Source organism: Sprattus sprattus (genome assembly GCF_963457725.1).
Source record: "Sprattus sprattus genome assembly, chromosome: 17".
Classification (NCBI taxonomy): Eukaryota; Metazoa; Chordata; class Actinopteri; order Clupeiformes; family Clupeidae; genus Sprattus; species Sprattus sprattus.
The window spans coordinates 14,025,982-14,042,868 of NC_137915.1; the positions used below are offsets into that span (position 1 = coordinate 14,025,982).

The window sequence follows — 16,887 nt, forward strand, 5'->3', positions numbered from 1 at the left end:
CATCTTCGTCCCATTCACTCCTCACATCCTGTGATGAAAGCCAGGCTTTTTGAAGAGCTGGACTGCAGGCCTATTCAACTGTGCCGCCGTAGCGCTGCACCCTAAAGCCACACCTACCTGCGCAGTGAACCAGAAGGTCTCTACTCAACCAAACCAGTCGAATAGAAACAAGGCCTTGGTGATGCACCACAGCACGATCATGTAATCATGAACAGATCTCCTCCAACTTAGCATTCAGACTGGTCTGGCTGCAGACAGAGGGAGGGAGGGAGGGAGGGAGGGAGAAAAAAGGTTGTGGAGAGAGAAAGAGGGGGAGAGAGGTTTGACATTTAATGTTCATTTGATTGAGTCGGCCATTTTGATTCATCACGTGACCGTCGTGCACGTGATAAATCCGTATAGGCTAGTTTCCTTCAGAGAGTACTACAGCGGGTGTTGTACAGAAAGCTGTGTTGCCCCCGTCACAAAAACACTTTGGCCCAATGCAGCACTAAAGCTACCAGTCGAATACAGCAAATTCTGTATTTGTATGAGCCAAGTTGCTGCCTTTGATGTAGCGCTATTAAACAGAGTATAAACTATGCCGTAACGGCATAAGCAGCTCACGTGCTTGGAGTGTACAACAATGCATCACACGATCTTATTTCTTACAATGTAACATCAAATGACTAATGAAAACGCGGGACATATTTGCAATGTGTGGGATGTGGAAAAATAAGCCAAAATGCTGTGCAGTATAACGCAGAGCGGGACACCTGGTCACCTCCATTACAATATCTTAGCCTGATCTTGTACAAGACATGCAAATCTGGTCTGTGAGGTTTAATGAACACGTCCCCACTTTAGACAGGGCAGCACATGATGGATCTGCTCTAATGGACCATCCGGAAGCTTCCAGGCCTTTCCCTATGTGGGGGGGGGGGGCAAAGATTGGGGTTATCGCTGGACTTTAATTAAGGGGAACATGATCATCCATCATGCCTCCTGGTCTTTTATCACACCCGAAGCTGGCAGGGGTCAGTATCCTCGCTGTAGCTCATCGCTGCTTGTGTGGGGGTCGACCTGTGTGGGAGGACGGTGTCAAGAGCAGCAGGTCAGTAAAACATGGGGCTGAACGGCCAGCTGTCACATCTAAATCAATCCATCACGGGGCAAGGCACTTCGATACTGCCATTCGCCAAAGTGCTGATCGAATCCTTATGAGCAAACAACTCAAAAATCCATTTGCATTATAGTTAAATGCTTGTATGTTTACTGTTAATGTTGGCGAATGCCCATCATGTGCATTTATGCCAGAATACATTTAGACTAGATAGCTGCCGCTAATGAGTTACACGCCCTTCACTTTTTATGTGCTTGGAGGTGAAAAATCAATAACATTTCAAAGAAGAAAACTGTTATAAACCTGCAATATTATCAATCAAAGGGTAATATAGGCTACCTCGCTGGCTGACTTTGTGATGCCCTTCTGGCTGATTGTGTTGTGATAAGAACCCTATCAGGGAGAGTGGCCATGAGTCAGGGTCTTGGGGTCAAAGGTGACTGGCATACCTCTATCTCATCTCGCCATCAATCAGCACAGGACATGATGAAGTGCTGCACCTTTGGCGACACCTCCCCAGATACGACCGCTCTGTCAGAAAGTTCACAGGTCACTCGCACTAACGCTCCCAGCCGCCGACTGGTGACAAATCTACCTCGTCACGTCCAAGGCAAACATTTCACCATGGCAACTCTTCTGGGGCTTGACTCCTGCAGGTGTCACATGTGTCGAGATCGGTCAGGGTGAGCGCAGACCTACACACACACACACACACACGCACCTTTGACACACACAAGCAAATGTTAACATACACAGATGGACATATATATCTGTGGATATTGTGTGGATTCTGTCCCTCACTAGGACAAGGGCCCCTTGATGGAGAGAGTTTTACACAGAGAGAATAGGAACAGGAGAGCCAGTGAGGAGACCAATCCGAGAAGAGGTTGTAAATACAGGAAGAGATAAGAGGCACAAAGACTCCTATTCATATAATCCTGTCTCACTGTGGCTAATTGCAAGCGGAGTGATACAAATTGAATCGTTACATTCCATGGCGCTTAAAAGAATCACGTCAAAGATTTACTGCGCGCATATCTTAAAAAAAAAAAAAAAAGATCTATTTGACCACAGAAAGGGAAAATCCTTGTTAGTTCTAATAGAATTAAAACAAATCATGGCTGTGAATAGCCACCAGTCAACTCTGTTTGACATCACATGTGAGTTTGACATCTGTGTAGAGTTTGACAGCATGTGTGTGGAATTTGACAGCACAGAGATTATGTGTGTAGAGTTTGTGCAGAGTTTGACAGTGTGGAGTTTGTGTGGGGTTTGACAGCACATGAGTGCAGTATGTGTGGAGTTTGACATGAGCGTGTACTGGAGTTGATGTATGTGTGTGCTGTCAACCCATCATCCTCTACTGGGTGATGAAAAAACAGACATTCACACAGGAGAAAAAAAATGTGGCAGCAGTTGGCCAGATAAATCAACACTGAACAGAGGCAACACTGGATAGGCAGAGGAAAGTGAGGTCAGGACCAGTGGAGTTTGCTATTGTTTGTCCTTCTTTTCAGGCCCTGTGAAAATATTTCAGGTGTTAGCTTATCACTCCGGCAGATATGTGAGGGGAGGGAGGCAATTGCGTCTCTTAGCAAAAGTAATTTCCAAAATGTATCACTTTCAGTGGGTATAGCGTTGGGCTAATACATCGATGAAGGCCATCCCAATGCACTGCTTGTTTTGTGTTCAAAGACATATGCTAGTATTCGGGATGCAGTTCACTGTAAAAAGAACAATATAGTTTTGGAGACCTAATGCTTTTACAGCCAAGAGCTATAAGGACTGATGCCAGTTTCTTTACAAAAATGTCGGTCCTGCCAGGATTTCTCATCTTACGTTTGGCCACACACTGTTGCTCATCCTGACTCAAGCATGATATTCTCATTTAGTTTCATTTTTTTTTTTTACAACAATTGTCCCATTTTAAGGCCGAACAAGTACAATTCTAGTAAATTGCCAAATGATGAAATAAGCCATTTCTTCTAATTTGGTGTTTTTTGGTTTCTGTTTATATTGAACTGTTTATATTGAAACAAATACTTTTCTCAAGACAGGTGGAAAGTCAAGATGACGGAATATGATGAACTACCTTGCAATATCAAATAACACATTTTTGCAATCAGTAATATTTTGCAGCATACTAAGAACATCTGGCTTGTGTGTGACATTTGGCAAGCAGTAGGTATTTCCATCGCATACCCAACATAGTTTTTGTCTCACTGGTACCACCATTACCATGGAGACGCAGTACTTTTCCACCAGTGTCTGTCCATAGCAACAGTTAGTAATGACTGTAGTACTCTGTTACCAAGATAAACAGTGACCTCACCCTCCCTCTGACACTCACCAACAGGCTTTTCACTGGATGAACTTCAGGTAACTTTAAGTAAAAAAATAAAGTAAAATAAAAGTAGTAAAATAAAAAAAAATGGAAATGCAACACATTGAGCTTTGATGCCATGTGTCATGAACTGAAATACAAGATCCTGTCATTTCCCCATGAGCACATCAAGCTTATTTCTCTTTGCTTAATTTGCGTAGCGATAGTCATGCGGAATCCATAGTTTGAGATTGTTCCATATCGGGTTTATTTTTTAGCATAGATCTATTTAAGCTCATATGCACACAAGCTCCCACTATGCTTTCAACCATCCATTAAGCAAGGTAGTTTGGAGTATTTGTACATGTTAAGTCACCAAACCCTTAATGGGCAGGAGTCATGCCTTTTATCTCCCACTGAGACAGTCTGTGCAGCAGACTATCCAAATTAAATGTAACCCTGTACTCTTTCCGTCCTGCATCACAATGTGTCTGCTCTCAGTGGCTGTATACACTACGGCCCTCTGGGTATCAGTGTTGGGTTTCATCATGCATTCTAAATGTCACAGGTATTCTTGACCAGCCCATATTTAAAGCTGTGCAAACAATCGAGGCTTCTCTTTAAGGGACATGTGACAAGAAGGGGGTGTGTGCGTGTGTTTTAGTCTGGCTGTCGGACTGTGTGTGTGTGCACAGGCAGACATGTGTGGTGTGTGTGTGTGTGTGTGTGAGAGAGAGTTCACACAAGCAGATATGGGCAAAAAGAGTATCGACTGAACAGTCCATTGAACCACATGAAAGTTAAGATTCCATGTGACAGGAGAAGGCAAAATAGCCACACAGATACGTGATCCTTGCCTTTAAACATGAGGTGCCCTGCCAAAGGACGCCATAAAGTATCTCCCCAAACCACTGGATATGTCAGTGCGCCTTCTTAGAGATGCAGACAAAAGGAATTATGTTCCGCAGGCTGATATTGGCTGGCAGGATCAGGATCAGGCGGGACGGACAGGAAGTCTCCCTGGTTCAAACCTGAAGCTTTGATGTTGGTTCTACTCTAATGCCTTTATTCCTTGCAGCTAAGACAGGAGATATTCTGTTTTTGTTTAGATTCCCGCAGGTGTTTGGCAGTGGTTTGAAGATTTTTTTTTTCTTCAGTTATTTAGTTTAAACTGTTTTATCAGTGTTTAGTCAGAAGCATTTCTCAAATACCCCATTCTTACTCGCCTTTTAAAATACACACACACACACACACACATTTCATTTGTCCACTCTTTTGTGAAATGTCAAGGACATGGGTCAATATTTAGCTAGAAATGATGGTCTGAGTGTCAGGAACAATGCCGTGGAGGCAGGGTGTGAAGTGTCTTAGGAATGTCCCAGTTGAAGGTGCACACAGGACCCACTCAAAACACTCATGTCACATTCCTCTTCGTTAACATTCCTGTCTGAAACCCTCTCTCAGTCCTCATTCAATGCATTCCATATATTCAATATAACTACGATGACTGTTATCACTGTTTTCTTAAACGTCCTCTCAACCAAGATAGAATACTGCAGCTACTTATATACAAGCGCACACACACACACACACACAAACAAACAAACACACACACACACGTTCCTTGTCCAATAAATTATTTCACGAACCCTGCATGCTGAGACCGTGATACTCTGGTTCCATTTTTAATAGCAAACACTTTCTTGTGGGTCAGTGTGGTGTGTATTGCAGTTCAGCTCACTCTGCTGTGCGTCAGTGCAGGTGGCAAGCAGCTACTGAACATGTGTGTGTTAGTTGTGCCTGACTGAACGGCAGCAAAACACTGAGAAGACTCAAAGAGGTCCGCGGTGGCGAATGCACATCACAACAGCTCTCCCAGAGACACTAATGCTGTGTAATGTCCCATTTTCCCTGATCCTCATGAGACTGCTTTAACATGCTGCTGAGTTGTAGAGTTGTTTTACAGAAATCATGTGTAAAGGCATAACTTTCAGTGTTAAATCTTGTTTGGCATAGTACAGTTTTCTGTGAGATGTGTTGTGATTTTTCCAAACTGTCTGGCAAGCCAAGATACCCTAATTTCATGAAGCTAATGTTAACTCACTTTACTCATTCCTGTGACCCCTCTCCAACCAGAACAGGAAATGTTGCAGACAAACTCTCCACAGTGACCCTGTCATCATGGCCTCTAATGACATCAGGTGTAAACAAGTAACAACCACTCCATCACATTTTTTTCACCCAGAACACAACAGGGCAAACAAGAACCCCCCCCCCCCCCCCCCCAACAAAAAAAACCCTACATAGAAGCTTTAGAACTTTTGTAATGTTTTTGCTTTTTCAACTCAGAACACTGAACCAGTTCTGCAATGAAAAAGTTGCTCGCAAACTCCTACCTCAGCTTTAAAGGTACTGTGTGTAGAATTGAGTGGCATCTAGTGGTGAGGCTGCATATTGAAACCAACTGGATACCTCTACCTTTCAAAGTGGGTAAAAGATGCTACGGTGGCTGTCAGGTGTCATTAAAAAAGCTTTAAAGGCCCTCTCTAGTGCCAGTGTTTTGGTTTGTCCGTTCTGCGCTACTGTAGAAACATGGCGGACTCCATGGAAAAGGACCTGCTACCTTTGTACATATGGAGGGTTCACTGGAAGATGATGAAAACACAATCATTTGTTGTTACATGTTTATATACTATTGAAAACATAATTATTACTATACTCCATTTGTGCTAATTGATCACCCTAAATCTTCCATACTGCACCTTTAAAACACCCCTGAAAAGCATAAAAGTATAGGTATAAGATAGATCAAATAGATGTTAAAAAGTATAAAAGTATAGTTCCAGTAAATGTATATAGTAAATAAAAATATACTACATAACATAAAAGTATATACAAATATTGGTGTTAGATAATGTAATGTATATACACACTCACACTCACACACATTCATTGTCTATCTAGTGGTAAATATGCCTCTCCTGAAAGGTGGGAGGAATTTACCTGTGTAATGCATGTTCTGTAAGCACATTAACAAGCTTAGAGATATGATGGCTAACAGGCCGGCTTGTAGCCGCAGGCCCTTTGATCTGGAGGCCTGCCAAATGCTCACATTCCTCCTGCTGTTCCGTCAGTGAGCTCCCAGCTCCGAGCTACCGCCGCGCCAGGTCCAGCTCTCTGATCTGGGCAGTCCACTGTAATAGGGAACAACAGCCAGAAGACAGGCAAAGAGAAGGAAGAGAGAGAGAGAGAGAGGGAGAGGGAGGTAGGTAGAGGCACAGGGAGTGAGTGGTACAGAGAGAAAGTAAGGAAAAGCAGAAGACACGGTAGAAAGGAGAAAAGAGGTGTAGAAAGGGGGGGGAAAGAGAGAGAGGGTGTGCACACAAAGAGTCAGAGCGAGCGAGAGAGAGAGGGTGTGTGCTCAAAGAGTCAGAGAGAGAGAGGGATAGAGACACCCATACACAGAAAACTCTCCACCTCTTTGAGAGTCTCTCATTCGCTGTCAGTGGCCTCCCCTGTGGGCTGAGAAGCGGGACAGTGTGGGTGGGTGAGTGCCTCTGGAGAGATCACACAGGCAGGAGCCAGCCACACACACACACACACAATCCCTCTGCTGTGATCGGCCACAGAATGGCCCTTTTCTTCCGCCCGGCCGCTCCGTGAAGACCTGTCTCTCTGTGTGAGACAAGAGGATCGGCTGTGGTTGAGTTTCAGCTCACAAGGAATCCAGAGAAAGAAGCAGGGACAACCACGCCTGCATTACCGGAGCGCTAAACACCACTCTGCCGGGATGGGAGATGGCCAAGGTGTGTAAAGGGGTCCCCAACGGCTCAGCGAAGGGGCTTTTGCACGGCCAGTAACACTCATCCGCTTGAGAAGCACCTGAAAACACAAGGTGCGTGTGTGTGTGTTTGTTTAAGGACTTAGAGACACACAATGAAGGTGGCAGCGACAGAGTGGGTTGGGTTGGCGGTGGTGGCAACCGTGTTTGGAATATACCACTTGGTGGAGGGGGGATGCTCAGGGAAGTGCTGCCGGGGGACAGACCTCACCTGCAAGACGACCGACTGGAGGATGGACCGTGTCTACGGGTCGTGTTACTGTGACGAGGGCTGCCAGAGGACCAGGGACTGTTGTTTCGACTACCCAACTGAGTGCCCAGGTGAGCTGAAGGGGTCAGACCGAGCCTCTAAAAAGTAACACGTGTCTGCTACTGCATTCTAAGCCCCTGCTTGAGCAAATGTAGTTGACGTTTTTGCGCTGGTAAGGAATGTGGCGTGTCTGACCAGTCATGCCATGCATGTTTGCACTTCAACCCCGCAGTCCAAGTTCTCATGTTAAGTTTAATTTGTGCTTTGAGAAATGCAGTCTGACCAAACAAGCTGTGAGGTGCTTAAATCAGTGCAAACTCCCATGTTTGTGAGAGCAGTTTTAAGCTAATGTAATGTGAAATCCAGGATCATCTTAAACTCTTCTCCGTGAATGGATGAATGACTGGCTCACTTCAAAGATTAGTAAAAGCATAATGAGCCATCTGAGTACAAATGAGATTAAACGTCGTTGAGGATTACAAAAAAAAGAAAAAAACTGTTGAGAGACTCTCTTGATTTGACCCTCCAGTTGAGCCCTTGATAATATTCCACCAGTCAGGTCTGGCCATCTCTACAAATGTTTTCAGGGATGGAGATGAGACACAGCTCAGACACACCCTCTAGCAATAACTCCGTTACACACCCTCTACTGTGAATAACTCCTTTAGAAAAAGAAAAAAAAAGTTTAGACGGCTTATTTATTTTGACATTTAGATATATATTCTTTTTGTCTTGCATTGTGTTTCTACACAAAAATAAATAAATAAATACATAAAAGCATAAAGCTAAAAGACATGTCAGCAAATAATTTGAGCAAATTAACCCACGGGATCATGGATCATTCAGACCAGAGGCGTCTGGTGTGCATGAGGCCTTCATCTCACACCTGAGCCAAAACAAAAATACAAACGAGCAAACACACAGAGAGGCCACAGGAGGATATGCTTGTCAGTCACCTGTCCATGATGTCTCAGTTAATGAAAGTCGAGTCATGTCATTGCAGTTATTAAATGAAACTCTGTGATATGTGTGTGTGTGTGTGTGAACCCTGGCAGCTCAGTCATGCGTGGTAAGCGAGTGGAGCTACTGGAGTGGCTGTGCCAAGCCATGCCAACGCTCGTTCAGGGTGCGGCGGCGCCACATCGAAAGGGAGCCCAGCAACAGCGGCGAGGCCTGCCCGCCCCTCGAGGAGCAGGCCGGCTGCATGGAGTTCCAGACCCACCAGGGGCAACACTGCGCTCAGACGCAAGGTACACACCTCACACACACCAGGGGGGTATTTGTCTTACGTGGTTTAGTGACAAACCTGGATAAGTAAGTGGTAAACCTCCGAATAAAAGAACCCCCATTGGTTCATTTTCCTAGCATAACAACGCCAGAGGGCTCTTTTATTAGGGGGTTTACCACTTACTCTGAGTTACCTTATCTATGTTTGCCACTAAACCACGTAAGATGATTACCCCCCCGGGGCAACACTGTGCTGAGACGCAAGGAAATCACCTCACGCCAGGTCACAGAGGGACACTGCAGTTTGTCTGATTTCATGATTACATCATAGTTAGTTTAAAGGTAGAGTTCTGAGGCTGTGCAGGATGGATTTTTTTAGTCCTACTCCCACAAGATCCTGTCACTCTCCATGAAAACGTTGTCATATTTTGTCCCGATCCCGCTCGCAAAATCCTGCAGGTGGACTTTTACACAGGATGGGTTTTTCTGTTCCACTCTTGCCTGCTCCCATGAAAATATGCCATGCATAAAACCCACCAATCTATGTAAAGCATGGGTTATTTCTTGCCACTCTTGCCACAACATGAATAACATTCTGTATTTTAGGAACAAAAGAGTCCCATGCGTCAGGTCTTTCTCCTGTTCCCAAATCAGTTTGTTCCAGCCCAAAATCAGTCCTGCTCTTGCGTTGGATTGAATAAGTCATATTGATTGCCTGTATGGTCAGGGTGTAATGTATTTATAATGTATACCTCTCATATCCACACATCCAATAGTCCAAACCTGACTTCTGGTCTGTTTGTCATTTTGTATTGCAATACTGTAAGTAGACATGCAACCATGAGTCTATGGTATTCAGGGACTTTGCCTTTAATGACTGTGACTGAGTGAGTGAGGAATATGAATGCTGTTTTCATGCCAGGTCCAGCACTCATCACAACAATGGAGTATGGCAAAGAGCGGACAAAACACAGCCTCTACGGGGACCCAATGGATTCTGGGTAGGAATAATCACAAGCACTTAACCCATTCTTTAACAGTCACATATCATGTTTATACACATTGCTTTCAATATCCGATTTAAAATGGACCATGCCCATAGGGCATTAACCTATCGATTCATAATCAGCCTTCAGCGACAAAAATCAATTGGATGTATTGAGAACACATGGTACAATATTAGAGGCTAATGTGACTAACACGAAACCGAAACGGTGGGACACCTGGCGTGGACGATGGAGCATTTAAGCCCAAGCCGCTTTAATTGATGTGTGACTGCTTTAATCAGCGTAGTGCTGCTTTAATCGGTGGGGCTGCAAACACAGCTGAAGGGTCTTAGGCATTGTGAAAGAGTCTGGGTAAACAGTGTTTCCGGAGCTTCTTTGTTGCTGGGGCTTGTGTCTGATTTTCAAAGCTTTGTCTTACACCATCAGATCCTTTTGAATAAAGCCTCACAGCTCTTAGACCATAATAATAATAATTAGGAGGGCTCCCGCTTTAAAGTCTTACCAAACAGGGCTAGCCTGGACGACCAGACACAGATTAACTCAACACACTGTCCCCCTACCCCTCCCATCCCCATCAGGTTCTGCATGGAGTTTAAGATGGAGACGCTGTCGCCGCACTGCATGGTGGAGAACCGGCCCTACACCCGCTGGATGCAGTACCTGAGGGAAGGCTTCACTGTGTGCGTCACCTGCCAACCCCCAGCTATGCACGCGGTCAACGGCAGCCGCAGTTGCCAGGGAGACGGCAACAACGCAGACAGGTACTACTGACCCAAACTACGGTGTCATGGAAGGTTCAACAAAGAACAGTGATTTCGCTCGGTTTTTTTTTTTGCATTTCTGTGCAGATGCAGAGTTCTCAAAACGTAGTCGTTTTCATTTTCAAAGGAATGTAATTTTCAAAACACTCTTGTAGACGGGGTCTCAAATTGAAGGCCGCTTTCAGCAGTTCCTGAGCTAATGATCAGAGGTTGGTGAGACTTGTGCAATCAGTAGTTTACAAATGTGTGGACAAGGCTCTTCAAAGAAAGGACACGGAAGATCGCAATAGCTAATGGTTAGCTTGGTCAGTCCTTTACAATTCCAGCAAACACACACTCGCCCGGACTCATTCCAGTTGCTCAAGTGTCAGTGTGAAAAGGCAAACAGGTCACCTTGAGACACAGGGTCAGGCCTGAAGAAGCGTTCACAGACATGCCTTTGTACTGCGGTCACCAGGCTGGACCCCTTTCGCCTCACCGTGAGGACGACCTCTACCTCTAAACATCTGAGAGTTATCTCTTGAAAGACTAGGCAGTCCGAGGTTCGACTGAAATGTGTGTCGATGTGTAAAAGGTCTCAGTGCTGCAAGAAACACAGGCGAAAATCTACATTTCCCCCCCAACTTATAGTGGAAGTCGTAATGCATCTTAATATTAACCCCTAGCCTTATATAACCAAACATGCATTTCACTACATCACACATATGTATATATCACTACTCGCAGCTTTAAGGTTCAAAAACTTGTTGCATACTATTAGTTTTGAGAATGATAATGCATGAACACAAATACACACTACGGTGAACTAACAACAACCGGATGGTTTCTCCTTCTCCCCCAACGCCCCCCACCCCACCCCACCCCACCCCGATCTTATATGGATCATAAGGCCTTTTCCAGAGGGTTACTCGGGTGGGCATCCAAAGGGGATGATGTGTATGCTATGTTCATTGATCCAAGTGAATACTGAGCACTGTCCATAAACTGTCTGAGCCTTGCCAATTAATCCCAACAAAAACGGACAATGCTCACGATCGATATAAATTAATGCCTTGTACCACTTTGAAGATTGTGAAGAAAAGGCAGAGTGTTCGAGACTTATTGCAGAGACTACAAAGTATCTGTTGTTTATATTTACTTATTTGTTTCTGTTTACCAGGGATGAACTGCTTCCCTGGCAGGCCATGGGGAACCCTCGGTGCAGGGGGACCTGGAAGAAGGTGCAGAGGCTGCAGCACTGCTCCTGCCCCCAAGTGCACAGCTTTGTGTTCATCTGACAAGAAGCAGGGCACGGACAGGCCTTCCGTTCACACCTGGGCTCGGTTTACAGCAGACTGTTCACCTGTGTAATGTTGAGGGTTTGCCTATGCTTCACCCACCCCCCTTGACCCCACAGCCTGATAAACTTAGTCTCTAAAGACCTCAAAACATCTAGGTCTCTTTACACATCAACCAAGCGATCATAAAGATGCCTGACTTAACTGCTTATGTCTGCTGTGTGCATAGGTAAGCACAATGTATAAGGCCTTGCCAGATGTAAGATTTCACTTTGAGCACCAACACTACATTCTTAGGGTTCTTAAGGCGCTTAAAGTCACAAATGCATAAATTGTAATTATAAGAAAATCGATTAAAATGTTTGTTTTTAATATTTACGGTCTATGTGGTCCTGTCTGATGTCTTTATATGCAAACCAAATTAAATACAATTTGTGGCTGTGTGTTTTGCATGAAGAGTGCCCTCTACTGGATCTATTTAGGATTTATAATTATTTTAAGATATCAATGGAGTTTACAAGGAATCCATACTAAACATTCAATTTGGAACAAACTGTTGAGCATGTTATTGTTTGTATTACATTTTATTTACAACTATAATTATGCAATACGAGCTGATCTGTTTTACAGAGTCCAGCCCCCCCTCCCCATTATTTCATTATTTCACTGGTAGCATCTACCTGCAGCCAAATTCAATATGACATATTCTAGAAAAATAAATACCATTTAATTGTTCATGTAACTTAAACTTAACATCTTGCGTATCTAAATATACAAGAAAGGTCACCATTGCTACAGTGGCTGTCAATAGTTCGCTAGACTAGGTGATGTCTCTTAAGTGTCCGCCATCGGTCTTTGAGCATAATGGAGGTGCGGCTGCCAAAGTCGTACTCCTGCAGGATTTTCGCCCACTTCCCCTCTCCGTATTGCCGCACTCCGGCTTTCAGACAGCCGTCCTCGTCACTCGTCCACATCTGAGGAAAACCCAACTACAGCTAGGCATTTACACATACATTAACCTCGTCAGTTAAAACATGCACAGAAGTTTGGCTTTCTAAACATTCACTTCGGTTTAGTTAGATAACTTAAGTTAGTTTGGCTTGTACAGACGTACTCTCAGTTTGTCTAGTCAGGTTGGCCTTAAGTCTTACTGTTAACAGGGGCGTTTCAGTTCATATGGTGGGGATGGCCTCTAGTCGAACTGTTAGCAGGGGCGTTTCTGTTTGTATGGTCAGGTTGGCCTCTTGTCGTACTGTTAGCAGTGGCCTTTCTAGGGCACTATCTCCTAAAGGTAGTGATTTTCCAACTAGGTATTTCACTGAAGTTAATCTACCTGTAGTTAGTTAGTCCACCTACATTATTTACCCTGATTCAGATTCAACCTCATCAGTGGTATCACAGAACTTTCGACCTGTGAGGTATTTCCATATTTTCAATGTGAAAATGTATTCACCTTTTGCAGGGTTGTGTTTTTATTTGTGTTTGTGTAAAATCTTTACGCAATTTTGTTTCTGTTGGGTAATAATGAGGCCTCTTGGGCAGAATGTCTGTTTCTTATGGTTTTAAAGTACGCATATAAATGCATGGCACCTGACTAACATGGATCAGGCCTGTATGGGCACCGGTAGTGCCATGGTTTGCCAGGTATAAGTCATGAGCACAATGCCTTACAATTACTGCCAAAATTAACCAAAATTACCTTTAGGTTAATGAGCGTAATCTCACATTTCAAGATGTGAAAAGGTCACCCTTTTAATAGCAGAAAATTCTGAAAATCCCTATTTTTGTTCAAACATCCCACTGCACCATTACCTGTGATCTGGGGAAACTGACTGAAGGCATCATGTTATTCAGTCTGGCCCTCAGCCACAACTATGCACGTGAGAAGATGAAATAAGGGAATAAAACACTCACCCTCTTGGATCTCATCACTGTGGTGTCCATGGGCGCCGGTGGAGTGTTTCTGCCGGACAGCCGGCTAACTTCTGTAGGAGTGACAAGTCAATCTGGTTATTGAAAACTCTATTGCCACAGCACCTACTGCAGCAGATCATCTGATACAACTGTACCAACAAAACCAGCAGCGCCATGGTGTTCCCTCCAGTTAGGAGCCAGGTCATAGATGCAATGCATTCCTCTAGTAAAAGAGATGCTATTAAAGGATACATACAAGGCTTATGTAGAAATTATGTTTCTGATGTAAACATATATATCCTTTGCTTATGATTAATGGATGACTATTTAGCATTAGTTGCAAAAAGTGAAGGTCCACCTAACCCCACAACAAAAATTGTATTCTGCAGGTAAAATATAAACGTTTTCCCTGTCTGTAATTCCAATGATGAACTCCTGAATGAACATGAATCAGAAACATTTCCAGTATGAATTAATTAGAACTAAAACAAAGCATTTTTAAAACACAAAATACAAGAGCTAAAAGACCATCATACTTAATTTGGACTCCTTGTAGTTCACCACTGAGGGCTTTTCGGCAGAGTCAGGTATCCAGGGCTGAGCACTACGCTTCGCAAGCAGTCTCTTCTTAGGTCTGCCAAAGACACACACACACACACATTATAGCATAAATGGCATTCCTTATACACCCCAAAAATATGATGTATAGGAGGCAGCACTCACCTCATACTGAGCTTTGAATGCAAGGAAAGATCTTCATTCCTGTTTGGGAACAAGTTTGATAGAAAGAATTAAGAAATGTCTCATTCTCAGATTTTCTGGCCAAGGAATCCCTTGGATAATGATTTCTGATGGCAATGGAAAATCAATTAAGTTCAAAACGAGACAAACTAAGGGCCAGGCTTAAGGAACGCCTCTACAGGAGAAACGAGAGAGACTTCAGAAATGTCATACTGTGTTGGCTGGTCTGTGGATTGCTCTGTACATGCACTCTCCTCCAGCTCTTGGGATTGGACCTGTGGTTTGTCTTTCTCCTGGCGGGCATGCACCACCTTGGAGCCTGCCTGATAAATAAACAGAGATGTATTTTTAATACATTTGTCTATCCTTTAAGAAAAGAAAAAACAAACAAGCCAAAATCGATATGATCATCTATAGTTTACTTTTCTGAATGAATCAGTTATGGTATCTGGACATAGCCTTGGGTGTTAAAAGGGGAATACAAACATCTTACTTCGTCCTACTGAGTTGTAAACTTCAGTAAAACAATGTTACACAACTATGTCTTACAAAACAACCTTAACATACCTGCAGCAGAAAGTTTGATGGGTTTTCTTCAAGAATAGAGTCAAGGAATGATTGTATTTTATCCAACAGGCGGGCAAAACTGAAGCTGGTGAGGTACGGATCATCAGCATTCTTAGCACTTACTATAGAGGCGAGTTTCATTTGTAATTTCTACAGACAGATGAGAAAACAGAAAAAGAGAGAAAGAAGACAACAATCATTGGCGTTGTGAACGACATCTAGTACTGCTGAGATGAGGCGAAGGCATAGACAGAGTGCTACTAACCTCTGGAACATCACATTCTCGCTCGAGCCACTGCAAAGCATTCTTGGCTATTGACGGCATTCCCTTCTCCAAACACACGCCGACAGACTACAAGGAAAAGGTACCACATCAACAGACTATAGTGAAGTTAAGGTTTTATAGAGACCATGGCTAAATTATTCTTTTTAATAATTATTATTATGTTTTGCAGGGTTCCAACCTGAACGAAGAGCAGACGTTTGACGGTCTGGTGAAGATTAGCATCTGCCACAACTTCGTCCATGGCATTCCAAACTGTTACAGCTGACATCAGTGGTGTGACTACTTCATCATGGGTGTATCTGACATCTGAGCACAACACATGAGAGCCCACACACACACACACACACACACACACACACACACACAATATTTTACAAATGAACACACACTAACTGAAGTAATAGCCTATACCAACATGAGCCATATTATTGTCGCTGTTCCAAGGAAGTAAGTACATTAAATCAAATTGACGTTAAACTATAGCAGTCTTATTTTAGCTAATGTTAACATTACCCAAGTTTTTGGCGTCCATGACTCTCGCAAGAAAACCACAGACTAATTTTTTCTTCATCTGATGGTCCTCCAATTCGAGCCCGTCGATCATAGCTGTGGGTAAATCACAGTATAATTAAGTTTGACCACAAAGTGATCCTTAAACAAATCAACAAAGATATGCATGAGATAACGTTTAACAGTCAGTCAGTTGGTTCTTAACCGCCTATAAGGACTTTGGCTTTACTTGCCTTCGAATGACCTCACTTCTCTCACGAACTCTTCGGAGTTCTTCTCTTTGAAATGACGAGTTATGGAGAGAAACAAATAATCTATCATCCATGATTTAACCAGGCAATCTACGTCGGAAAAGGAATCATTTTCATCTGTCGTGCTTGTTGTTGTCACTATACTCTGTGATGCTATGTTCCCATTCATATTGCATACACATAAAAGTTAACTAACGTTACAGGATGTAAACAATGTAGGCCTACTGTTTTCGCGCGCTTTCATTTGCATTGCTGAAAGGAAGTAATTTCCCCTACCGATGACACCTAGCGGCTCGGAGTATTAACACTGTGTGCTATTACTTCTGAAACGGGGCTGTTTACTCGGAGAGAACAAGTGGCATCAAGTTAATTTGGATGTACCCGTGGGATATAACAAGTCAGTGCAAGAACCGAAGCAAAATGTTATCTGTAGATCAACTATAACACTTATTTTAAAATCTCATTAAAACATTATTTAGAGTATTTACCTACAGTTGTTGCTTAGCAAAATGTGATAGTTTCAATAAATAGTTACAGTATTTAGAAGACACGTTTGTCCAAAAATATCAGATATAAAAAAGTAATACAAATATGAAAATAGTATATAGTAATACCGAAAACCAAAACTATTATTATATTTATAAAGAATGCCTTAAACAAAATATGACTGTGATTTGTTTTTGTTGAGGGAGGGCGAAGACAACAGATGCTCATCAGAGGAGCCAAGAGGAGGAATAGAGCTGAATCATGGCTTTAAAATAGTCTAGTGCCAATCCAGTGGCTGTCCTAGGTGAGATTGAGTGAATTTAATTCAATTCCAGCAGTTACAG

At 43.3% G+C, this 16,887-nt stretch overlaps 2 protein-coding genes across 2 annotated transcripts; one reads left to right on the plus strand and one right to left on the minus strand.

The window, feature by feature from the left end:
- Window positions 1–7,361: 7,361 nt before the first annotated feature.
- On the plus strand, window positions 7,362–11,788 carry sbspon (somatomedin B and thrombospondin type 1 domain containing; the record flags this gene model as incomplete). The annotated part of the gene is made up of 5 exons (XM_080854915.1): window positions 7,362–7,587; window positions 8,572–8,766; window positions 9,666–9,744; window positions 10,329–10,511; window positions 11,671–11,788. The coding sequence occupies 5 exons, from the start codon at window positions 7,362–7,364 to the stop codon at window positions 11,786–11,788; spliced, it is 801 nt and encodes a 266-aa protein (XP_080711041.1).
- An 815-nt stretch (window positions 11,789–12,603) lies between these two features.
- terf1 (telomeric repeat binding factor (NIMA-interacting) 1) lies at window positions 12,604–16,226 on the minus strand (the record flags this gene model as incomplete). The annotated part of the gene is made up of 10 exons (XM_080855381.1): window positions 12,604–12,762; window positions 13,703–13,773; window positions 14,239–14,336; window positions 14,426–14,464; window positions 14,657–14,766; window positions 15,011–15,160; window positions 15,276–15,362; window positions 15,475–15,602; window positions 15,810–15,902; window positions 16,040–16,226. 10 exons carry the CDS (start codon window positions 16,224–16,226, stop codon window positions 12,604–12,606), a joined length of 1,122 nt encoding a protein of 373 aa, XP_080711507.1.
- Window positions 16,227–16,887: the final 661 nt, after the last annotated feature.